The sequence below is a fragment of the Haliotis asinina genome, chromosome 15, assembly GCF_037392515.1.
Source record: "Haliotis asinina isolate JCU_RB_2024 chromosome 15, JCU_Hal_asi_v2, whole genome shotgun sequence".
Taxonomy (NCBI): Eukaryota; Metazoa; Mollusca; class Gastropoda; order Lepetellida; family Haliotidae; genus Haliotis; species Haliotis asinina.
The window spans coordinates 5,293,973-5,320,849 of NC_090294.1; the positions used below are offsets into that span (position 1 = coordinate 5,293,973).

Below are 26,877 nucleotides of genomic sequence, written 5' to 3' on the forward strand. Positions count from 1 at the left end.
ATTCTGTGTAACTCAGACTGCTGGCTAATTCAGACTTTTTAGTCGGTCCCAAACATATTTCATTGCATCTTCAGTGATTGATTTATAATGAGATTGATTGAGTACGGTTAACATTGGCTTGGGCATTTATATAATGATGATGGGCTGGAAGTATTTGGATCTGGAACAAGCAACCTGTGTAATCACTTACTACCAGACTGAGATTGAGTATTGATCACACCTAGAACTGGATGACATTGAGCAATATTACAGGGCGGAAGAGCTTCCTAAGAACGTCTGGAAGTGCAAAGACACGATACTTGTTGCATGGCTGGTTTAATCTCACAGAAGAATAGATTTTGCCCATGGGTGACCAGACGCTTTTATCTGTTTCATAAAATTGTCTGTGTTTCGACATGTGTTTTTTGAGTTAATATCAGAAAAGCCACCTTACTAACTTTTAGGGTAGGTGCAAGATGAGGTTTGTTAGGATGTTTTTCACAAGTAGCTGATAAAGTTAATATGAGCTTTGAGCATAGATGGATACAAACTTGACGTGCATGGATGGATACAGCGCTTTGTAAAACTACTCATTTTACCAGAATTGGGCTTCATATTTTTAAGCCAAGTTGGGATTCAAACCCAGACCTTCAGCATGACGAGCAAATGGTTTTACCTCTGGGCTATACCCCATCCCCAACTACAGTCAGAGTGCTTTTAGCCATATTCCAGCAATATCACTCTGTAGGACACCAGAAGCGTGCTTCACACATGATGCCCATGTGGGGAATCGAACCTGGGTCTTTGACCAGGGCCATACACAACTACAGTACAATCAGCTTGGTTCACTGCATGTTATATTCCCCTGATGGCATGGGTCATTACGTCAATCACTGGTTAGAACCTGACTCAATCATGTGAGTGTGTATAACACACAAGCATGCAACAAGGATGCTGGTTGTATCAGATTACCAATGGCTTCATTAATGGTCTAAGATTTTAGGGCTTCACGGTCTTTGTTACTATTACATCAGGACCTTTCATTGAAATATTTACGGTAACATCGGAACCCACGAGACCAAAAACACAAAAGCGATGCCTCTTAAACTTTAACCGGCAGAAGTGGTGTGGATAATCCTTTTCCTAATAAAACATTATCCAGGGGCAGTGGTGAGGAAATCACTTTCATCATGGCTATCACTTACGTGTCTGGAGAGGGTATTTGTGCTGCCACTTCTTCCATTATCTTTTATTTAAACATTGCGGTCCATTTGACAGTCTTGATATCTTTTGATACCGGTAGACTGGCTTGTTCTCAAGTCTACATCAACTCAATGCTGGTAGATTTGCATGTCAACTTTATGACATTGTTAAACTAACTTGTTTTCAACTTTATGATTCTGGTAGATTGGCTTGTTTTCAGCTCTATGATCCTGGTTGAGTGGCTTGTTCTCAAGTCTACATCAACTATCTGATACTGGCAGACTGGGTTGTTGTCAAGTCTTTGAACCTGGTACAGTCTACATCAACTCTGTGATCCTGGTAGAATGGCTTGTTTTCAAGTCTGTGTCAACACTGTGATCCTGGTACATTGCCTTGCACAACCAGTTCCCAGCTAGTGTTCATGGTGTAAGCCTCCAACCAAGTGTTGACCTTTCCTAATGATGGTAACATGGAAGCTTCCTTCATGCTACAGCTTGTTCAACTTGACCTGATCAAGTGAATACTATGCATTGCGTGACTGTGTCACAACTGGTCGGGTCTATTATTGTGAAAGGGTGTGCCTTTGTCAGGTGATTGTTAGCATGTCCTAAAAGCTGAGACAAGGCCGCTGTTTGGCATCTCAGAGTCGAGAATGCATGAGCAATGTCCGAATTTTCTTCAATCAATTAGCTACAGAATGTTTAATGTTTCCAAATCAAGGCTATTTGAATCGGAAGTTAGTGAACATGGGCAACCAAGGTAGACAACTTACGCCTTTAAAACCAATTAGAACTTGAAATGATTGCTTTGGGGGGGGGGGACAAGTTCTGTAACGAATCCATGTAAGCGTGTTTCACATGATCGCAACAACAACATTATATACTCCCCAATTTAATGAAGTTACCTCGACCAGCCATTTGTGCCATTTGACCTGGGTCATGCGTATGTAGAGTAGCCCAGGACCAGCTGAACAATCTGTACACCAGTAAGGGACAGCACTAGAACCATTTCTTGGAATGCTTATGTTCACAAGAAATACCTTTTATTTTTGATGATTTGGCAGGACAGGAATTGTCAGGAATGTCTTGAGCAGTGCTCTTTCAGTTGTTGAAAGAATGTTTTCACTTTGTTCATTCAGGACATGAATGTTAATTATTTTTAAGGTTCATTTTAGCATCTGGTGTATCAATAGCATCGTGGTCTCCACTGAATAGAGATCAGTTTTGTTGAACTCATGATTTCCAGTATCTTTCATCAGGGGAAAAACTGTCTGGACTTGTGCCGCTGGACAACTGATGTTAAGAACAATTGTGTACAAGGATATACAGGGCATAACTGAACTGGCTACATTCAAGCCCACCTGACTTTCAGAAAGACTTCCTGGGTTCCTGGCATGTTTCACTATCTAAGACTTTTACTGATGTGATATCACTGCATGTTCTGAGTCCTTCCGGCTATAATTGATGAGATTTTGATGTTGCATTGTAGGAAATCAACCTCAGACACTTTAATCTTTGAGCATTTATCTTACCAGAATAGAAATGTCAGTTATTTGTAACCTACCAAATGTAATTTTGATTATTTCCAGTAATTTATTTACTGTACTACCTGTAAATGTTGACCTTATTCATTAATTTGTAGTTTCAGAATCAAAATATTTATTGCCTATCAGCTTTGGTTAAGACTGTTTGGAACTGGCTACAGTCTGCATGGTCCTACTGCCAATGATATATCACATTTACTTTTTTCTGTGAAACAAGGAGAGTCGTCTGATTCAAGAAGCATATTTCTAAGGTTCATTGTCACTGTATCCAACAACACTTCCTAGGACAAGACATCTTCAGCAGCACATGCTGGTTGTAGGATGTGACATGAGGTTTAGGCCGTCAGACTTCTTGACTTTATGATCCATGTTCTCTTTGCTGCTTTTTAGAGTTGACTTTATGGATCAGGCAGTGAGGATTGGTCACTTCTTGACACTTCTATAGCAACTCGTACTGTTTCACCTGGTTCAGACACAGTAATTAACAGACCACCTTTACACAACAGGAATTTGCTAAGTCTTGTGGGATCTTAAGTCTTAAGGGATCAGGTGGTAAGGATTGCTGACTTGGTTGACACAATGTCATTGTATCCCAACTGTGTTGATTTATGCTCATTTTGTTGATCACGGGATTGTCTGTTCCAGACTCTATTATTTACAGACCACTGCCATATAGCTGGAATATGTGGCGTAAAACTCACTCACTCACTTTTTGGTGTAACTTAGTGGTCGCTGACTATTTGGTCTGCTCTAAGTGCTAACTTTATTGCCCCAGATCAGTGCTATAACCCATGTTGCCTGTCAGGGTTAACAATCATATGTTCATCTTGTCCCACTAGTTAGCCCTTCAGTACTGGGTTAACAGAGGCAATTTCTTCTGTCATTAATGTAAAAGGAAGTGATATGAAGATAAAGTGATGAGCTTTTGTTCAAATCATTTGTTTTAACATCATTATGCTGATTCATTCTATTTTTTATCTTTAACATGTTAACATTAAGTTTCTTGACAAAGCTATCATTGACCCTCCTGCTTAGCAAGAAGAAAATTCAGTGTGGAATGATTATATCAATTGATGAATGTTTAGCTAAATTTATTTCTTTTGGAAAAGCCTGATTCTGTCGTTAAGTCTGAAACTACAGTTTGATATAGTGTGAGCGTGATGGCTTGCACAGATCAATATGAACCTGAAAGTGTGGAACTAGGAAGCTGGCTTTTCATGGAATAAGTGAAATGTTTTTGGCAATCATACTTCCTGAAACCTTTGTTTTTACCAGAAATTGATTCAGCGCTTGACAAACGCTTGGTTTAAAGTTCAGTGAACCTAAAAAAGCTAGCAAATGCCTGAGCGTTACAAAAGCCTGAATATTTTAATCATGCTAGGAATACAAGTCCTTTCACAGTGAAGCACAACATGCTTGTCTATTTTCTCTGAAGCCAAAATATTCAATAATTCCTGCTTGTGGATGGTGAGGATCTTGGTTCAGTGTGTACAAGGTAATAGGATGTGGCATTGAGGCTGAGGCAGTTGCATATTTCTGACATTGTGGTCTGTGGTTTGATTACCAATGATCCTTTCTGTCAAACACCATCACACTGGTGAATCTTGCTTGCTTGTCTAATCTTGGGGAATGTCTTGCAGAAGCATGTGGTTGTGTGGATTATGCTAAGTGTGTTGTGTGTGTAGACTTTGTAGATTGTGGAAACTGTGTAGTCCTCGTGGACAGAGTAAACTGAGAAAACTGCGTAGACTAAGTAGAGTGAGAAGACTGCGTAGACTAAGTAGACTGCGTAGGCTGAGTTAACTGAGTAGACTGTGTGAACTGAGTAGACTGAGTAGACTGCATAGACTGAGTAGACTGCATAGACTGAGTAGACTGAGTAGACTGCATAGACTGAGTAGACTGAGTAGACTGAGTAGACTGCATAGACTGAGTAGACTGAGTAGACTGCATAGACTGAGTAGACTGAGTAGACTGCATAGACTGAGTAGACTGCATAGACTGAGTAGACTGAGTAGACTACATAGACTGAGTAGACTACATAGACTGAGTAGACTGAGTAGACTGCATAGACTGAGTAGACTGAGTAGACTGCATAGACTGAGTAGACTACATAGACTGCATAGACTGAGTAGACTGCATAGACTGAGTAGACTGAGTAGACTGAGTAGACTGCATAGACTGAGTAGACTGCATAGACTGAGTAGACTGAGTAGACTGAGTAGACTGCATAGACTGAGTAGACTGCATAGACTGAGTAGACTGCATAGACTGAGTAGACTGAGTAGACTGCTTAGACTGCATAGCCTGAGTAGACTGCATAGACTGAGTAGACTGCATAGACTGAGTAGACTACATAGACTGCATAGACTGAGTAGACTGCATAGACTGAGTAGACTGCATAGACTGAGTAGACTGCATAGACTGCATAGACTGAGTAGACTACATAGACTGAGTAGACTACATAGACTTAGTAGACTTAGACTGAGTAGACTGAGTAGACTGCATAGACTGAGTAGACTGAGTAGACTGAGTAGACTGAGTAGACTGCATAAACTGAGTAGACTCCATAGACTGAGTAGACTGGGTAGACTGGGTAGACTGCGTAGACTGAGTAGACTGCGTGAACTGCGTAGACTGCATAGACTGAGTAGACTGAGTAGATTACATAGACTTAGTAGACTGCTTAGACTGCATAAACTTAGTAGACTGCATAGACTGCATAGACTGTGTAGACTGAGTAGACTGAGTAGACTACATAGACTGAGTAGACTTAGACTGCGTAGACTGAGTAGACTACATAGACTGCATAGACTGCGTAGACTGAGTAGACTGTGTAGACTGAGTAGACTGAGTAGACTGAGTAGACTGCATAGACTGAGTAGACTACATAGACTTAGTAGACTTAGACTGAGTAGACTGAGTAGACTGAGTAGACTGCTTAGACTGCATAGCCTGAGTAGACTGCATAGACTGAGTAGACTGAGTAGACTGAGTAGACTACATAGACTGCATAGACTGAGTAGACTGAGTAGACTGAGTAGACTGCATAGACTGAGTAGACTGAGTAGACTACATAGACTGCATAGACTGAGTAGACTGAGTAGACTGAGTAGACTACATAGACTGCATAGACTGAGTAGACTGAGTAGACTGCTTACACTGCATAGACTGAGTAGACTGCATAGACTGAGTAGACTGAGTAGACTGCATAGACTGAGTAGACTACATAGACTTAGTAGACTTAGACTGAGTAGACTGAGTAGACTGAGTAGACTGCTTAGACTGCATAGCCTGAGTAGACTGCATAGACTGAGTAGACTGCATAAACTGAGTAGACTACATAGACTGCATAGACTGAGTAGACTGAGTAGACTGAGTAGACTACATAGACTGCATAGACTGAGTAGACTGAGTAGACTACATAGACTGCATAGACTGAGTAGACTGAGTAGACTGAGTAGACTACATAGACTGCATAGACTGAGTAGACTGAGTAGACTGCTTACACTGCATAGACTGAGTAGACTGAGTAGACTACATAGACTGCATTGACTGAGTAGACTGAGTAGACTGCTTACACTGCATAGACTGAGTAGACTGAGTAGACTGCATAGACTGAGTAGACTGCATAGACTGAGTAGACTGAGTAGACTGGATAGACTGAGTAGACTGAGTAGACTGCATAGACTGAGTAGACTGAGTAGACTGCATAGACTGAGTAGACTGAGTAGACTGCATAGACTGAGTAGACTGCATAGACTGAGTAGACTGAGTAGACTGCATAGACTGCGTACACTGAGTAGACTGAGTAGACTACATAGACTGAGTAGACTACATAGACTGAGTAGACTGGGTAGACTGCATAGACTGAGTAGACTGAGTAGACTGAGTAGACTGCATAGACTGAGTAGACTGAGTAGACTGCATAGACTGAGTAGACTGCATAGACTGAGTAGACTGAGTAGACTGAGTAGACTGCATAGACTGAGTAGACTGAGTAGATTGAGTAGACTGCATAGACTGAGTAGACTGCATAGACTGAGTAGACTGCATAGACTGAGTAGACTGAGTAGACTGAGTAGACTGCATAGACTGAGTAGACTGAGTAGACTGAGTAGACTGCATAGACTGAGTAGACTACATAGACTGCATAGACTGAGTAGACTGCATAGACTGAGTAGACTGCATAGACTGAGTAGACTGCATAGACTGCATAGACTGAGTAGACTACATAGACTGAGTAGACTACATAGACTTAGTAGACTTAGACTGAGTAGACTGAGTAGACTGCATAGACTGCATAGACTGAGTAGACTGAGTAGACTGAGTAGACTGCATAGACTGAGTAGACTGCATAAACTGAGTAGACTCCATAGACTGAGTAGACTGGGTAGACTGGGTAGACTGCATAGACTTAGTAGACTGCGTGAACTGCGTAGACTGCATAGACTGAGTAGACTGAGTAGATTACATAGACTTAGTAGACTGCTTAGACTGCATAAACTTAGTAGACTGCATAGACTGCATAGACTGTGTAGACTGAGTAGACTGAGTAGACTACATAGATTGAGTAGACTTAGACTGCGTAGACTGAGTAGACTACATAGACTGCATAGACTGCGTAGACTGAGTAGACTGTGTAGACTGAGTAGACTGAGTAGACTGCATAGACTGAGTAGACTACATAGACTTAGTAGACTTAGACTGAGTAGACTGAGTAGACTGCTTAGACTGCATAGCCTGAGTAGACTGCATAGACTGAGTAGACTACATAGACTGCATAGACTGAGTAGACTGAGTAGACTGAGTAGACTGAGTAGACTGCATAGACTGAGTAGACTGAGTAGACTGCTTACACTGCATAGACTGAGTAGACTGAGTAGACTGCATAGACTGAGTAGACTGCATAGACTGAGTAGGCTACATGGACTGAGTAGACTGAGTAGACTACATAGACTGAGTAGACTGAGTAGACTGCTTACACTGCATAGACTGAGTAGACTGAGTAGACTGCATAGACTGAGTAGACTGCATAGACTGCATAGACTGAGTAGACTACATAGACTGCATAGACTGAGTAAACTGCGTGAACTGAGTAGACTGAGTAGACTGCATAGACTGAGTAGACTGAGTAGACTACATAGACTGCATAGACTGAGTAGACTGAGTAGACTGCTTACACTGCATAGACTGAGTAGACTGCGTAGACTGCGTAGACTGAGTAGACTGAGTAGACTGAGTAGACTACATAGACTGCATAGACTGAGTAGACTGCATAGACTGAGTAGACTGCATAGACTGAGTAGACTGAGTAGACTGCGTGAACTGAGTAGACTGCGTGAACTGAGTAGACTGCATAGACTTAGTAGACTGCGTGAACTGAGTAGACTGCATAGACTTAGTAGACTGCGTGAACTGAGAAGGCTGGGAAGACAACATAGACTGAGTAGACTGAGAAGACAAAATTATAAGGGTATAATCGCAAATCAAAAGTGCAATACTACTAGATACTAATAGATATTTGTATAGTGCCAATATCCAGTTGGCTCAGCTGCTCAAGTTCGCTTTGTTTTTCCCTCAATCATTGGATGTCCATCACAGCGGCACATAGTATTTCCAATCTCAACTCCCTGGGAATCATACAACTCTTGCAGCCTACCAGGCGCACCGAGTTAATGTGGCTTTCCCATCCTTACAAGGTCCCATTCACAACTGGGTGGACTGGGACAGATAGTCACAGTACTTTGTCCATGTTTACTACATGTTGCTGTACCCACAACTAGGTGTTTGCACATGTTCATGTGGCCACCATCTGGTCATCTACCAACGGATTTGTGTATTCTTATAAGTGCACAGGGTTGTGTACTGCTCACTAGGGGTGTGACAACACTGAAAGAGTCTTCACACAAAGTGTCCAAGGTTTTTACACCCTGTCACAGGTGGGCCCAATCCCGGCACCTCCAGCTCGCTGGATTAGTAGCCTGGTGCCTTAGACAGCTCGCCCACCACGCCCCCATTTTGTACTTGGCTTTACCTCCCTTGAAACGAAGAGGCTGCAATACCGAACCCAGTCAGGGCCGGTGGTGTGCACTCATGTGTAACAACGCCTTGTCATGGGCCACTGTTTCATTTACTGATACGCTTAGCTGGCTTTGTTTTTAAGTTATAAGCACGATAGGTGTTAATTTCATTTTGCAGTAGTTGAGGTTGTGCATTGCATATTGTCACTAGCAGACAGGCAAGCAGACATATAGGCGTTTTTGATGTATTTGTTTTGGTAAGTGCATACCGAAAGGTATCAGAATACGCTGCATGTGACCTTTAATGTTTGCCAATAGGCCAGCTGGTACAAGTAAAGACTGGGTTTTTCTGATTTGAAATGGATATGATTTGTTTGTTTGTTGTTTATGCCTGCTGTATGAATATCAGTATTTTATTGAATCTAGCTGGGGCTCTGTAACTCTATAAAGAGAGATTATTACTAAAAAACACTGTTTTATGGTATCACATCATGTTTCAGGTGATTACTGTTGAGATACTACATCATGGTGTCATACTGCATCATGCTTCTTTCATGCACTTACTATTAAGATATGTATCATACTGCGTCATGCACCTTTCAATGTACTTACTATTAAGATATGTATTATATTGCATCCTACATGTTTCAATGTACATACTATTAAGATATGTATTATACTGCATCCTACACGTTTCAATGTACGCACTACTAAGATGCGTATCATATTGCATCATGCACCTTTCAATGTACTTCCTTTTAAGATACGTATTATATTGCATCATACACGTTTCAATGTATGTACTATTAAGATGCATATCATATTGCATCATGCACCTATAAATGTACTTCCTTTTAAGATACGTATCATATTGTGTCATGCACCTTTCAATACACTTACTCTGAAAATACACATTCTGCATCATGCATCTTTCATGCACACACTATGAAGATATATTGTATCACATGTTTAGTGTGCAAATATGTATCATCTAGCATCATACATTCTGTTACTTTGTTTTGATGTCAACAAACATATTGTATCATTTGCTCACAGTGACGATGTCAGCATAGCATCACACTGATGAATCAAGATTGTTAACAGAGTAACATGCTGATGAATCAAGATTGTTAACAGAGTAACATGCTGATGAATCAAGATTGTTAACAGAGTAACATGCTGATGAATCAAGATTGTTAACAGAGTAACATGCTGATGACTGAAACTTATCACCACAAAACACTTGTGAACAAGCTAGTCACCATAGCAACAACAATGACAAGCTTTGCAAGGAAAGCACAATAAAAGATCTCAAGACAGCATTCTAGATGGGACCTGCATGTCAGTTTTAGAGAGGTGGTATGCAAAACTGATGAATATTATAATCTTGAACATAAGTAATATTTCTTCGATTTGTAAACTGTCTGTGACCCCTTTTCTGGAACGGGGAAACAACCTTGCTCATACCTTGATTGTAGTATTAATTGGTGCCTGTTTCCTTTGAGTGAGTGAGTGAGTGAGTGAGTTTAGTTTTATGCTGCACTCAGTAATATTCCAGCTATATGGCGGCGGTCTGTAAATAATCGAGTCTGGACCAGACAATCCAGTGATCAACATCATGAGCATCGATGTGTGCAACTGGGAACCGATGACATGTGTCAACCAAGTCAGCGAGTCTGACCACCCGATCCCGTTAGTTGCCTCTTACGACAAGGATAGTCACCTTTTATGGCAAGCATGGTTTGCAGAAGGCCTATTCTACCCCAGGACCTTCATGGGTGTGTTTCCTTTGAACAATGTTACGATTATGTCCCATTACTGGCCAAGGTCTGTGAAGCAGACAAGTGGTTAAAGTTGAAGACCTGGGTTCAAGTCCTCACATGGGTACAATGTGTGAAGCCCATTTCTGGTTTCCCCACCCTGATGTTGCTGGAATAAAAAGCCACCTAAAACTAAACTCACTCATTATTGCAAACTATGAATGATAACCATCAGTAAATATAGCAAACGTTTGTGTCTCATTTAAACAGAAATGGCAACAAATACTGGTGAAATGATAGGCACTAGAAATCAAATATAGAAGAACCCTGACAAAATGTGATAGACTGTGATAGTTCATCAATACACAAGATGCGCAAATCCTTTAGCAGTATCTAGTAGCTCTTGTCATATTAAGCTATGGATGGAATGAAATGGTGTTGCAAAAGATCGCTTTGAGGTACTTAACAAGACTTGTGATCAAGCATGAAATGTATACGTTCCTGGCAGCGATTGAAGGCATGTTAACATGGCGCGTGAAGACCATGTAATGGAATGTTAGAGGAATTCCAATCAACCAGCGCAGTAAGAAAATACTGTGTTTATGCTTCTAGTAAGTATTGTGTAATGCTTCCCCGGTAAGATCAGCACCCACACATTTTCGTCTCATCCTGCTGGCTGATTGTGACTCTCTTGCAATTGAAGACACAGGTATTTTATCACAACGTTTAGACAACCTCTACAGTATTGTCTACAAAGTTAATGGCCATGCAGATTGATTCCTTTTTCATTGAATAATAATAAAGAAGTTCACTTTTGAGTAAGAGAGGGAAAGATGTTGAATCTGGTTGTATGGTCGATGGATGGCTTGAACATCATAGAAATAGAGAGACTGGAGATTAGAAGATCTGAATGAAGAAGAATGTTGGTGTGTGATGAAGAAAACTTGTCTGCAGATAATGTTACGTAGAGTAGCTGTAGCCTCAGGAGCTTCCAGTGTTACGACTGAAGAAACCATGAAAGCTGCATAACACAACAATTAATCTGCCTTGAGCAAGCCAGGGTATTGCCAGGCTGTACTGATTGGAAACCCAAAGAGCAACTTGAAAGGAAGATGAAATTCAGTAATATATACTGGGGGAAACAAATAAGGGATCACATAAAAGCACAAGTGTTCCTTTATTTTTTTCCAGTGTTCTTCACAAGATATGCAATACAATGCTTGTGAAGATACCTTAGAAATAAATACAGGAACACTTGTCTTCCTTTGTTTGTTTTCCCTCAGCATGTTAAGGACATTTTCAAACTTTGTCCACCCTGTTTAAGAAACTGTTAAATGTTATGTTTTCTTTTACGTTTGCAAATTTCTCTGGTTTGATATATACCATTACAAAAACAGTGTGGGATATTGGATTTATAAGACATAATCAAAAGATGTTAATCACATGATAGCCATGCCCAACTGGTCAAAGGCTATGTATTTTGCATCCCTTTACCTTGCCATCCAAATCCATGTTCAAATATGAAATTCATATCTAGAATCTGTTCTCTCTTGTACACCAATGCAAGTGCAGGTTTTTAACAAGCTGAAACGTCTGGGAGTAACAATTACCGTTTGAAAGGGAGTTAACTCACGCAGCTTTAGTCACACTATAAATCTTTAGGTTTCTTACCAAACGTCAGTGCTGCACCAACATATCTAATATCTTTTATCTTCTGCACCAATTCAACTATGAATATGCTGGGTTGAGGATGCTGTTCAAAACTAATAGATATTATGGTTTTCCGTCTTCATTTGTTTGAATTCAGTCAAGCAAATATTCCAATTTGCCTTTAATATAGGTAATTCTTTACTTGGCAAATAAATGTTTCATATGATAACATTAAAACCTTTTAGCCTCTAAAAATCAAAATGGTGAGCTCCTCAATTATATTGTCTATGATAAATATGGTATCATGAGAACAATGATGAAATATAATTTTGGTTTGATCTATAGTTTCTCACGTCATTGCGTTGGTGGAATTGTCCTGAAGCAGCATAAGGAATCCCTCATACCTTCCTTCCTTCCCTTCCTCCCTCACATCCATCCTTTCACCCACTCACTTGCTCAACCACCCAATCATACTCATTCATTCATTCACTCACTCACTCACTCACTCACTCACTCTCACACTCACTCACTTAGTGTCAGTGTACATGCAGTGATAGAGGAAGAGATATTTCTTCACCTGCCCTCTTCACAGAATAGTGTTCCCTGCTTCCGTGGAGTGACCAACTTTAGCAAATTAGTTCTCTCTACTTGAGGTAGAGGCAGGAACTGAGTAGTGTGCCTCCAAAGCACAATCAAACCAGTGAGTTGAGAGAGCAAATTGTATAATCCATATTTTGCCCAGATTCAATCCTGTGGGGGCTTAAACTTATCACTTCCCATCAATCGACAGCCTGGTGTATTGGGTATTGAAACAATGTAATTTTCTGATATCTCAATTTCATCTTATTGAGAAGAAGCTACTTGTCTGTTAAGCTTGAAACAATCAGGTGCTGATTGGAGTAATTCCTGTTCAGATAACTTTACAACAGCCTGGATCTTGGAAAAAAAGCACATGACTTATGTATCTGGGGACCTTGGAACAATTGGTAACTTATGTACCTGAGGACCTTCTAACAATTGGTAACTTATGTACCTGAGGACCTTGTAACAATTGGTAACTTATGTACTTAAGCACCTTGGAACACCATGTTATTTGTTTATCTGAGGACCGTGGAACAACATCTAACTTATGCATCTGAGGACCTTTAAACAACATGTAACTTATGTATCTGAGGACCTTTGAACAACGTGTAATTTATATTTTTAAGGACCTTGGAACGTGTAACTTATGTACACGAGGACATTGAAACAACTTAGGATTTATGAATTGGAGACTTGCGAACAAGTTAGTGTCCTGAATGTATTAAAAAACTCCCTCTACATGTCACAGAGATGTTACATGCATGAAACAGCTACTGGCCTATTTTAAGCTGTAAACATGATAAATGCATAATGATATCACTGAGATTGCTGTGTAAAACATGGTTCAACTGCTTGTAAATACTCTCAGTGCTGCTGTTGAATCCATTCAACAGTGACAGAAAAGCAGCACAATGACATCCCCAAATATACTTGCAATAATTATTTACCAAGTAGGATTTGTTTATGTATTGTTTGAATTTGGGATGGAATGCATGAATTCTCAGCTTCACCTTCCAGTAGTTTATGTACCTTGAAATGAAAAACCCACAATTAATAATACATTTACCAAATTCCTAGGCACAAGAGCATTGTTGACTTAAGGCACACCGCATTGAGCGGTACTCTGTCTTATTTTCATTATGAAATCATTTTTCATAACTAAAACAATATTTTTGTCCTTTGCTGGAGAGAAGTCACTGGTGTTCCCCATTTGAAAAGAATGAGCAACCTTCTGTTTAATGAGTTACAAACGAAAACAATCTCAATCTCACCGGTTAGAGAGTTGATCAGTAAGTAATCAGCCTAGCTATAATCTGTATGTCCAATTTTTGAAAAGTTCCCATTTTATTTTGAGGGAATCATTAGCAAAACCGTTTGTTCAATAAATCACAAGTGTGAGTAATGTTGTTAACAAGATACTAACACAACACATCGGGGTATAACATTTCTTAAGACCTGTCATGTTTTGCAGCCAGTGTTAGTGTTTGAAATATAAATCAGCCTGTCAACATGACTTTTTGATTGTGACCCTTACCGGGAGCCAAATGAGATGGTAAATGTCAGGTTTTTACAGCTGACACACCCAGAACAAGTCTGTACCTTGATATGTTTCCATCGCCACAGATGATGGACCTACTGAGAACACCAAAGGTTACATAATGATTAACCATTTCAATCCTTGGAGCACTCAGCATTAGACTTTGAGCATCAAACTGAATCATCGACTCTCCTGTCTTCATCCTTTAAGATGGAAGAATTTCATTTACCTGTTGTTGTCATGTGGTTAAGACGTGTTGTTGAGGCTTGGTTTTTTTTTTTCAATATGGCTTGAAGAGCTGCTGGTCGACCTTGTCTAGGGCGAGCTGACACACAGTGTTGGTTGGATAGCAGTATTGATTATGTAATGAATTTGATTTTTTCATGGTAATTGAATTACAGAGTGCAGCTGAATGGAAACTGTTGATAGAAGGGAGGTAACTCATATGTACAGGATTAAACATACCCACTGGGCAGTAAAATTCATTGGGGATTGATGTGTGTGGGTGGATTAATCTGCAGCAATTTGTTCAGCTTAACATTCAAAATTTATTTTTCTATTTTAGCTCTTTGAATTCCATGTTCAAATTTTCCAATTTTAGATAATTTCTTTAAAATTGAATAAGTTGGAACAATTGGATAATGCTCTGCTTTCAAATGAATGTTTCTTGTTATAGTATTGTAGCCATGGGGTCCTAAAAACATTGCCAACATTCCTGAATGATTTAGGTCCTCAGATGATACACTGTCACAACTGATTTCATGACTAGGTCTGTGAAGTCACTTGGAGTGCTGACATGTTACAACCACTGATATAATGCTCAGACGTTGTGTCCATAGCTAAACTGATATATAGCCAGTGCGTACAGTCAAACCTATGTGAAATGTAAAGATGTAATGTTCTGTGCATGTAAACATAGAGCTGGTGTTCTTCACAGTCATTATGTACGTATCATAAGCCTCTGAAACTTTTTTTCAGCTGACAATCGTAAGAAGAAACCTCGGCGCCGCGAGAAGCAGGACTACAGTGTATTCAGCGGATCAGAGGAGGAGAACTACACCAAACTCTCCCCCCAGCTGGCGCTGGCAGCCTTCCAGTTTCTGTGGACCAGTGAGTTGTTAGACGAGGTGGTCATAAAGACCATGTTGCTCATCTAGTCAAATCAATGTCAGGGGCAGTGGTGGTCTGAATGGCTGCTGCAATTTACTGTACAGAGTTGCTTCCCTTTGCCATATCAGAAACCAGTGATTACGGGTTCATAATATGCAGGTATATTTGTCAGTTCCAGCTTTTGGGTTTCAATAAAGTGGTAAGAAATAAATCACTAGGAGCTTTTCTTCTGAGTGAATCCAATTCTCTTTGATGAAACTGAAGTGCTGCTCAAAAAGCCATGTCACGGAAAACTCTATAATCTAACTGAAATATTGCTTTACGCTGTGTTGAACCCAACACAATGTGGTATAACTGAAATATAGCTTTAAGCAGTGTTGAACCCAACACAATGTGGTATAACTGAAATATAGTTTTAAGCAGTGTTGAACCCAACACAATGTGGTATAACTGAAATATAGTTTTAAGCAGTGTTGAACTCAACACAATGTGGTATAACTGAAATATAGTTTTAAGCAGTGTTGAACCCAACACAATGTGGTATAACTGAAATATAGTACTAAGCAGTGTTGAACCCAACACAATGTGGTATAACTGAAATATAGTTTTAAGCAGTGTTGAACCCAACACAATGTGGTATAACTGAAATATAGTTCATGCTGAATTGGTGTTTCATAAATGTTATATGGCAAGTTTGCATTCCCACTTTGTTTAAAAGTCAGTTTGTCTGAGAGAAAGAGACAGTGTTCATGTTTCAATATGCTATAACATTCATCATATGATGTTGGATGAAATGTGTACAGTGAAGCCTCGTTAGTCTGGACGCCGATAATCCGGATGTCTCGTCTCCCGGACGATTTTAGCTTGTTACCAATTAATGCCTATATAATTTGCCTCCTTAATCCGGAAATTCGGTTTCCGGAACCGGATGCTGAATAGCTGTAACCAATCAGTAAAACAAACAGTAAATTGCTTCATTGTCCGGACACTGTAAATCATGTTCACAAACCGTAACAGCGCCTCCCTTGCCTCCCGGGCGATGTTTACGTAACTGCCCTCAGTCATTGGGAACAATAAACATTGAGTTGACATGATGAACTCTTGTTAACTAAGTGTACGCGAGGTACAGGCACAACTCAAAGGCATGGATGACCAGTGAGCTCTTTTCTGATTGGCTGAAATTTTTTGAGAGACAGGTGCGTTCAAGTGATTTTGCTTCTAGACAATGCTGCAAGCCATAAATGTGCTTCGATCACATTGCAAAATGTGACCCTGCATTTCGGGGACGAGATATCACTCGGGAAAATCATCGATGTCAAGAATTCGATGAAAAAGGTCATTTTATAAGCTTTATAACATTAAATGTTTATTATTTGTTTAATTCAGAGTCGTGTCTTTTTTGTAATGGTAAAGGGAAGAAACTCTTGCTGAGACGTGGGATTTTATTCAGTAGTCCGGATGATTCGCATTCCGGACGAATTTGCTGAAAAACACAACCGTCCGGATTAACGAGGCTTCACTGTATATCAGATGGGAACCTGTTACTTGACAAAACAGATGACGTGATTGCATGTCATGACGTCATGCTGCAGTGAATGTCACATGATATTATGATGCAACAGGCATGTACAGAAGGAACTAAATCAAGGAGAATATTTTTAACGTAATATGCCATTAAAAACATTAGGTTGTATTGGATTTACATGGTGAAATGCAAATGATGAAGGTGGAAACAGATGATAAAGAAAAATTAAACAAAAATGTGACAATTTATTCCATTCTTTTGGAAATGTTTCATCTGTATGGATATATATTACTTTTTCTCATATGCACTGGCATTGGGTAAAGGTGTGCATGCAAATTGGAATGAATATGCCCTACTTTCTTTTAATGGTATTCTCACATGCAGAGATACAAAGTGTTTTATATCAAAATTTTGTTGTTGATCTATGTTTCAGATATTATCTTTGTTGCTGATAGTTTTCTAAGATTTTTTTTGCGTATAGTTGTTGCAAGCTTTTGATTAGCATGTTAAATATCAAATGTCTGAATTAGATCATAAGTGAGTTTTTGAAAGGCCAGATGACAAGATTGTCAGTGGTTTTGGCAATGGTTACTGGTATGTTTAATTCTTGAAGTCAAATGATGGGTTTCAAGTACCAGGTGGTCTTTTGTCAGTAGCCATATCACTCCCTCATTAAGTAGACAACCAAATCACTCACTCACTCTTGCAGGTGTGGAGCCTTTCTCTGAAGACAATTTGACTCGCAACGTTCTCAAACGCCTCCTCCAACAGAACATAGTCGTAAACCTTAACATCACGGAAGATGACAGTGAGAAGAGCTACTTATACAGGGCTGGGATTGAGTGTGACTACTTCATCCTCATCCTTCAAGGTAAGATATACCCAACAATAGTCATGTTGGATTAGCCAAGGTTTACCATCATTTATGAATAGCAGTTATTTGTGTTAGATGACTTGAGAATGGGATCTAAATTAACTTATTTGTGGAAGCCAGAGGGATGGGTGTTTGGATGCGGAAGTTGGTGGTTGGGGATGCTAGCATTGGCATTGGAAAGTGTGGGGTGGAAGCCAGAGGGATGGGTGTTAGGATGTGGAAGTTGGTTGTTGGTGATGCTAGTTTTGGGGAGGAAGCTAGAGGGATGGGTGTTAGGATGTGGAAGTTGGTTGTTGGTGATGCTAGCATTGGCACTGGAAAGTGTGGGGTGGAAGCCAGAGGAATGGGTGTTAGGATGTGGAAGTTGGTTGTTGGTGATGCTAGCATTGGCATAGGAAGTTTTGGGGTGTAAGCTAGAGGGATGGGTGTTAGGATGTGGAAGTTGGTTGTTGGTGATGCTAGTTTTGGGGAGGAAGCTAGAGGGATGGGTGTTAGGATGTGGAAGTTGGTTGTTGGTGATGCTAGTTTTGGGGTGTAAGCTAGAGGGATGGGTGTTAGGATGTGGAAGTTGGTTGTTGGTGATGCTAGTTTTGGGGAGGAAGCTAGAGGGATGGGTGTTAGGATGTGGAAGTTGGTTGTTGGTGATGCTAGTTTTGGGGTGTAAGCTAGAGGGATGGGTGTTAGGATGTGGAAGTTGGTTGTTGGTGATGCTAGCATTGGCATAGGAAGTGTGGGGTTTTGTGATTGGATAAGTTTGAAATTGGAGTGCAAGCATGTTGGCGTTGGCGTTGGCGTTGGTGTTGGTGTTGGTGTTGGAAGTTGTTAGTTTGGGTGGTAGCAGGCCGCTACTGAACAAAAATGGCTGTTGTGGATGGAAACATCCAGGTGGAGTGTGTGGACTCAGTTTTGCTATATGTGGAAACATCTGACCAGGACCTTTTTTATTTTGAAGTGTGTTAGAAAGCTTTCTATTTGCCACTTTAATCCTGTTCAGTCAGATAGGACACCACACTATTACTTTGGCTGGTATACATCCTACAGTAAATATTGTATGGGCAATGGTACCTGGGCCAGAGTGTGGTCACTGGGGATGCCATGATACATCAATACATTGATGCTTTTCCCAAGATGATACAATTATCGAGACATAATTGATCGATATTCAGTTTTGAAAGTATTGGGTTAATTATGTTTTTGTATCATTTACAACTTTCAGTTTCTCAGAATTGAAAGTGTTGATCATTTCAGGGACAGTTATAAAAGGTGAAATATTAATGTTCAAAATGTAACTGAATTTATGTAATAATGTTTGCAAAAATTAGATATCCTGATCCATATAGAATCATGACATGAGTATCATGATGTGTATCAGTTCATGAAACTTATGTATCATGGCGCGGCCCCGAGTGGTCACTTGTGATGTAGCCTGATCTGTTGTTTTCTTCTCTGTCCAGGCCATGCTGATGTGTACGTGGGGAAGGAGAATGTGGCATTTGAAGCGGGACCATTCAGCTTCTTTGGCACCGGAGCTCTCAGTAAGACTTGTTGTTTATCTGCCTGTCCCTCGACTGTAGGTGGCTAGCCATGCACTTATCTGGGATAGGAAATATATGGACTTTTATGCCATGAACATTGAGATGCGTGAATAGCCCCAAATCTGTGAGTTGGGTGCATTGACAAAAGAAGGAAATGTACCGTCATAGAAGAAAAATCTATGTTAAACCTGTTGGATGTGGACCTGTAGGATATGTTAACTCATAGACATGTAGAATAAACAGTGTAAGGACTGTAAGATATTCAACACATGGTTATGTGTTATATAGAAAGTATGCTCCTGTATGATATACAGTGTACTAGCCAAGATGATATGTTGTGTATAGACCTGTAAGATATACTATGTATTGACTGATAGGATATACGGTGCGCACATTATAAGATATGCACAGACTTTTGAATAAACACTGTATACATCAATATAATAAACCGTAGATAGATCTGTTGGATGTGCTAATACTGACTTCAAAGATGCTTCACTTTTAGGAGTGAGTGAGTGAGTTTAGTTTTACACTGCACTCAGCAAAATTCCAGCTATAGTGTAAATAATCAAGTCTGGACCAGACAATCCAGTGATCAGTAGCATGAGCATCAATCTGCACAATTGGAAACTGATGACATGTGTAAACCAAGTCAGCTAGTCTTTTACCACCCGGTCCCATTAGTCGCCTCTTATGACAAGCATAGTTGCTTTTTATGGCAAGCATGGGTTGCTGAAGACCTATTCTACCCAGGGACCTTCACGGGTCCACTTTTAGGATATTAGATAGACTGAAATGTGGGATATTTAGTTTGTTCATGAAGTTAGGACATGATATATGATATGAAAGTGTTAGCCTTACTGTTCAGTTCAGCTCAACCTGATGAGGGGGCTAGGATAAGCCCCGAAACGTCATGAAAATAAACTCAAGAAGTTGCTATCCATAAAATTTGTCCTGTATTGATCTGAAAGTTGTTAATGCACTTTGTTTGGATCGGAAAGTTTGATCATGTATGTTTTATTTCTACAGCTCTGAAGGAGAGACAACTGGCACCGCCCGGCCAGGATAGTGTTGACTACAAGAAGGAGCCATACACTCCCGACTTCACAATCAAGGCCAAGTCCTTTGTGCAGTTCCTGCGCATCCGACGCAATCACTATATCGCTGCAAGGCATACATCGATGATGGTGCGCAAGCAGCAAGAGTACAACCAGAATGAAGAAGAACACTTCAAGAAGGAATGGCACAAGGCTCTCAATTGCTCGCAGATGAGTCGCAACAACAGCAGCATGACGTTCAGTGAGATCTTGGAGAAGAAGGACTCTGTTGAGGGCCTCCATCATAACGCCACGACCCCAGACATGCCCACAGTTGAGATCAAGAATGCCTCTAGCAGCGAAGCAGAAAAGAAGGCTTCGAAAGCTCAACTTGAGGATTGGTCAGAAGATGCGGCTAAGATGGATGATGTCATGTTGAAAAAAGTCGGAGAAGGAGACGGGAATGCAGATGGAGATTCTGTTAAAGAGGAGACAACTCCAGCTGACTTTGATGAAGAGAAGACTCCACTAGTTGGACACGGAGACCAGAGGGAAGCCCAGCGTTCTCCCAAGCGTTCACCCAAGTTATAGCAGTAGCTACACCCGACAGGGGCAGATAACTCTTACAGTATTTATTTGATTAAACACCATTTGGAAGTGACAATACCAAGCACTGTAGAACACCAACAGGGCTCTAGTCTTTCAATGCTGAAGCACTGTAGAAATGCAGCTCCATATATACCAGTACAATGTGTTTCGTCATTGTTGTTACAGTTTCGATCACTGATTAAAGGATAGGCTTCCATACTAGCAGGGAACATTTTGCACCTGCTGCTAAAACAGTACTGAAAAATGTCCACCCCAAAGAAAAAAAGCTCCTTCCGATGTGGATTACCCACTGTCCAAGCCAACACAGACCCTATTCCATTCCTGACTTGTTTACCATAACATGGATGCCATCACTACTCCACACCCTGCTTATCATCACTCTGCCTTTCTAAAGATTGCTTTTTGACAGCTACAACTAGCTATCTTAGACCCACCTCCTACCCAACCCTGTAATGACCGCGATACTTTACCACTAAACTAACATGGACCAATCCACAACCCTCATTCTGTTGTCCTAGTTACCAGGTGCTGTTTTGTTCAGTGAGGAATTATTGTGTACAGTGCCATGTCTAGGACCACGTACTATAGTGATGAATATTCAGACCATTTTGAAAGGGTAGAAACAATGATTTAAATGTTCAAATAAGCACTCTTCCTTTAGAGTATTGCAGTGGTGCCTCCACTGGCATCCAACTGGCTGAAAATCCCAGAGTACCAAGTGTCTATTCCACAAATAGTCCTCAAGTCCTAACATGTCTTTCTCTATTTTTTGTTCAGTTCTTGTGTTATGGTGTGGGCAGTTATTAGCTGAGCTAGCTAGTTGGAAGAAAAATATTTACTTGATTCTGACTTTACATTAGTGGTTTAGGAGGCAGACTGCACTAAAGATGTATAGCCATGACAAGAACATTTTGCATTTCTACTAGGCTTCAGTAAGTTCTGTATGTAGAACAGTTTTATAGGTTTTGGTAAAGTTTGTACTGATACTCATTCACTATCGTATACCATGCTTGAGTATTGGATATTGTTAATATTTAGCTTTGCTTTGGCACTAATGCCTACTCTGTCATGTATTACAAGCCAAGCAACATTTGCTTTAGATGTGAACAATTTTTGATAGTTTATTGAAGATAGTTGGACAGGGCGTCCTTTACTTGAACTGGGAAAGTGTTTGATATTCCATGATGATCGAAGAGCATGAGTCCACAACAAATTAATGACTTGTTCACAGAACTCACTTCTGAATTTTAAACATTGTTGGATATTATAGTGAAACTGTTCTATCAAGGACAGTCTATGTCTTAAGAATATTAACATAGTTGTACCTGTCTATATATGCTATTAGACAGTTTTATTACCTTGAATTATGGTATAATTATTACTATTTACAAATTGTTGCCATCGCCTTAAGATGTGTGGTCAAACATGAAGTTAATTTGTTGTGGCCATTTTGAGAACAAATAGAAATTGATTGAATATTTTTTTCAGTTCAGATTACCTTCAATTTGTTCTCTACCAACTTTGGAACAAATGTGTATTTTCGCTTATAGCAAATATTATCAGTTTCGTCCATTATGATATAATTCACATAGATTCAGAAAATGTTGTTCTGTAACTTATAATCTTTTGAACAAATAGCTCTTTTACGTCTCTGAGACGTCTGCTTGTGAAATGTTGTTCAGTTTGTTTCGAATAATGACAAACTTCCTAATTGAGTTGCTTGAAGCAAATGTGTTATTTTCAATCCGAGTGTACCAGCTGTTTAGTCATGAGTTTCAAGTGATTGAGAGAAGCAGACATGAAATCAGCTCAGTGTTGACATTGGAAGGCAGATCCAGGGTGGAGGATTGATATGCCTGTGTATTGATTGGGCAGTAAACAACAAAGACATGGAAATCAGAGGAAGGCCAGGAGGGAACAGAGTTATAGAATAAGCTGGGGCGGACCAAAAAATGATGATGCTTGAAGACTCATTTTTAAGAGTACCTAATTATTTTACTGTCACAATGTTAGAAATCAGGCCAGCTATTCTCGAAACGTTTCTAGCCCTACAAACTTCTCAAGACCATTCTTTTTACACATGGGCTATGATCAAAGTGAAGAATTCTTAGGGCAAGGCCCAGCTTGCTGTGCAGTGTTAATTGGTTTGGTCAAGACAACCGGAACTTTCAAGTTTAAGTGAGAAAAAATGTACCTAAGAGATGTTACATTTAATTGGTTAGGGTTAAATGTTTAACAATCATGGGGAAAATTGATTGTGTTAATATGAATTAATGTACTCTGAGCAAATTATATTCTTAAGATATTCATTTTGTGTAGATATATAAATATTTATCAGAGATGTGTCAAAATCACAGTGAGAAATGCTTAGAAATACTTGACCTTTGTTAATGTGTGACACACTCATTGTCGTTAAGACATGGATGATGTAACAACTTGTGTGCTGAAATTGTGTTTTAATCCTTGAAAGACTTCTTTGTGGAGGAGGAAGCTTAATTATGATGAAAATGATACAAAACTCTGTGTGGAGTTTAATCAAATAGATGGACAAGCATATATTGTCTGTGATTTGTGTGACAGAAAAGAAAATGGATTGAATGAATAATTATCGCATGACACTATGTATCATGTATGACAGTTGTTAGGAAAACTGTTTTTTTCTTGATTGCCATGGAGAATGTTTTAGGGGAAGTGCATTTGTGTCATGGGAGATCCAGTAGTAGCAGTCACAGGAAGTTACGACATCTGTAGAGTCGCCTCCCTTGTACATTGGACCCTCATACTTGTGATCACTGTTAGATCATCACTGGTTGGAAAAATAATGATTGTGTTGTACAAAAATCCCACCGAAAAGAAACAAAGAAAAAACAAGCAAACAAACAAATGCTTTTGAATGGCTTATTTCCCTGAACCTCGTCTAGGATGAATGACCAGGAACAGTTACTATGTGATTACTTACCAGTGCTACTCATTTCAGCTGACACTTTGTTACTGGGTGATGTAATTACATTCATGAAAATAGTCAGAGATTGCGGACATGTGTCCGTTGTTAAGCATTAAACTCATTGTTTCTAATCAGACTGTTTATATGACGTGACAGTGTGTTATTTGGTATATTTCACAAGCTGTGTATAGCCAGTGTTGTATGCATATATCATCATATCCTTGAGAAAGACGTATGCTGTGTTAAAAAAATATACCAGTTTGGTTTACAAACAAAATATGTGTACTCTTTTGTTGGTTTATATTGGTTGGTATTTTTAGAGCTTTGAGTATTTTTTTTTTTTGACAGCAGGAATTGTCTGAATAATATACTCTTATTTTTGAATATCCCGGGTAGATATACAGATTTGTTTGTGTTGTTCTGACTGTCGTTTATTCTGAGATAGGGCATTGATGACTGATGAGTACGAGTATGACCAAGTGTGTGTGGATGACGCTGTTGTATGTTGGCGATATGATCACCATATGCATCTGGAAACACTTATCACGTTTAAATGCGATCATACTATATAACTCATTCTTTTAAATTCATAAATTTGTTCTTGGAAACTTGAATGCATACTTACGTGAGATAAAAACACTTGTGGGGATGACTAGGCGTCACTGGCAGCATACTGGTAATGAAGTAATGACGTATGTTACCATTCTTATGAAGATTGTAGAGAATACACATAGTTACAGTTGTGTCATGTCTGTAATAGTCTTGAGAAAGATGACATGTTGGTCCAGGTAAGGGAGATAACTCCTTCAGACATAAACTTGTTTCTGTGTGGAAACTGGGAATATGTGTATCTGATTATATTTCTCCTTGCATTCATTCACTCATTCACCTGCTCACTCATTCAGTCCTTCATTCGCTCTCTCACTTCCGCAATAGTCAAGCAAATCCAATGTGGTGGATTAGTCTGTAAAGTGTCTTGCTGAAGCCATGTTCGATTCCTGACATGTACAGTTACAACGTGGGAAACGGGGGCATATTAGTAACAAAGCACAAGAGAATAATTCCAGATATGTGTTTAGCTGCATGAAGTCGAGGAAGCAGTCACATGCTTGTTATGTGTTGTCTATTTGAATGATTTAAGAAAATGATTGGAGTGAAACAGTGATCTGATTATATTTTCTTGAATTCATATAAGAAAATTTCTCTCACAACAATGTTACTTTAGGACCAAATGTTAGGACAGAGTGGAAAAGAGTGAGCTCTGTTTGGAGCTACATGTTCAACGTATACCCAGTGTCAGTTAAAGAAGTTTTGGGATAGCACATCCTAAACCAAAGGATGGACCTGACTGAGCTGTACATGCTTATGGTACATTCCTCCTGTTTATGTGCAAACTGCTTACCAGATACAGCTGCTGATGGACACATCTCACCAGGTGTCAGTCCGGTTCTTATTCATTCCAGAGTAGACATCCTTGTCTGGGGAATTGTTCTGGCCGCCATGGCCATGGTAAGGTGCTGTGCGGAATCAGAATATTCTTTTGAACTCAGTCCCAGTGATCCTTCGTTACTAAATTTGTCATAAGGTGACAGAAGAAAAATGAAGACACGTCATGATGAATACATGATGTACAAGCTGCAGTCCTGAGGCATGTCTACAGATGACACCAATACTCGACACAACAAAAAGCCTGGAGTGTCTGCTTGGAGTGCGGAACCCAGGTGGTTGGATCTCAGTCATGCCAGATACTGTGTAAAAGATGTAAAAAAATTGGCGTTCTCTGCCTTGCTGGCACTGAGGATATAACCCAATGGAATTTGAGTTTTTTTATGCTTGAGTGGGGTGTCAATGTCATACTGAGGATTGGTATCTATATAAATCACTGGATTGTCTGATCCTGCATTGATAACGAACTGCAGCCATGTAGCTGGAATATTGCGGAGTAAGCAGTAAAACTCACTCACTCTATAAAGGCAGTAGTTAATCCTACCTTACCTTGTCATTTGCTATGTGCACTTGGCCTCAATGATATTACACCTTCAGGCTATCATCCACAGGTTTGCCATGGACAAACAGGATTCTTTACAGGAAATTGCTTCACTGCATTTATATTTATTTGATTGTTGCATTTTAATTGCATCTTTTGTCAAGATAGCATAATTCCGTTACTGTTTACTTAATGTACAGTGGTATGGTTGAATTCTTCTATAACCATGGGTTATTTCTGTGTCACAATACAAGATCATTACCTTATTTATTGTGCATGAAATATGGTATTTGTCCACCATGGAACATGTACAGTGTACAATAGATAGCACATTAGATTGCACGCTAGGCTGAGAAAGAGTCATGTTTTATTCTCAGGTATAGGCGTCAATAGATTGAACGGCAAGAGTGACATATAGATTGAGGATGTTTAACTGACAAAGAGGAGTTACAAAGCCAAAACTACACATTTCCTAATGATGGATTTTGACTGTAATTACAGAGGACATAATAAGTATGTAGGTCCCATGCTACTGAACTTTGTCATAAAAGTTGACTACCTGTATCAGGTGGTCAGACTTGGTGAGTGGGTGGACTGTAGAGTAAGTTTTCCCAACACTGACGATTAGTGTTCAGTTAGTTGACTGTCGAGGGTTAGTTATTTATTGACTGATGTCTAATGACAAAGGCTTGGTAAAACAACAAACATGTCCACCACATTAATGATCAGACCTTGACATTATGGCCATATATGGATCTATCTCTGGTCAAACGTAAACCTTAACTGTGTTAGCATTATCAAACCTTGTATTGTACCTGCACTACTCGTGTCTAGTCGTGTGTACCATCTGACACCCACACATCCTTCAGTCCACATTTACCAAGCTTCATCATATGGTGTCCCCATGCGGCTGCTACCTTCACTCTCACAAGCACTGTAGCAGTGTGTCCAGTAGCTGGATAGAGTTGTGACAAGCACC

The 26,877-nt window shown here is 39.8% G+C and overlaps 1 protein-coding gene across 1 annotated transcript in view; it reads left to right on the top strand.

Annotated features, from left to right (window-relative positions):
- The window catches only part of LOC137265337 (metal transporter CNNM4-like), a 72,503-nt gene extending 48,717 nt beyond the window's left edge, over window positions 1–23,786 (top strand). Inside the window, exons 4-7 of the mRNA XM_067800716.1 lie at window positions 15,256–15,387; window positions 17,622–17,783; window positions 19,241–19,321; window positions 20,351–23,786. Coding sequence (XP_067656817.1) covers window positions 15,256–15,387; window positions 17,622–17,783; window positions 19,241–19,321; window positions 20,351–20,949 — 974 coding nt within the window. The 3' untranslated portion in view covers window positions 20,950–23,786. The remainder of the gene's footprint in view (window positions 1–15,255; window positions 15,388–17,621; window positions 17,784–19,240; window positions 19,322–20,350) is intronic.
- Window positions 23,787–26,877: the final 3,091 nt, after the last annotated feature.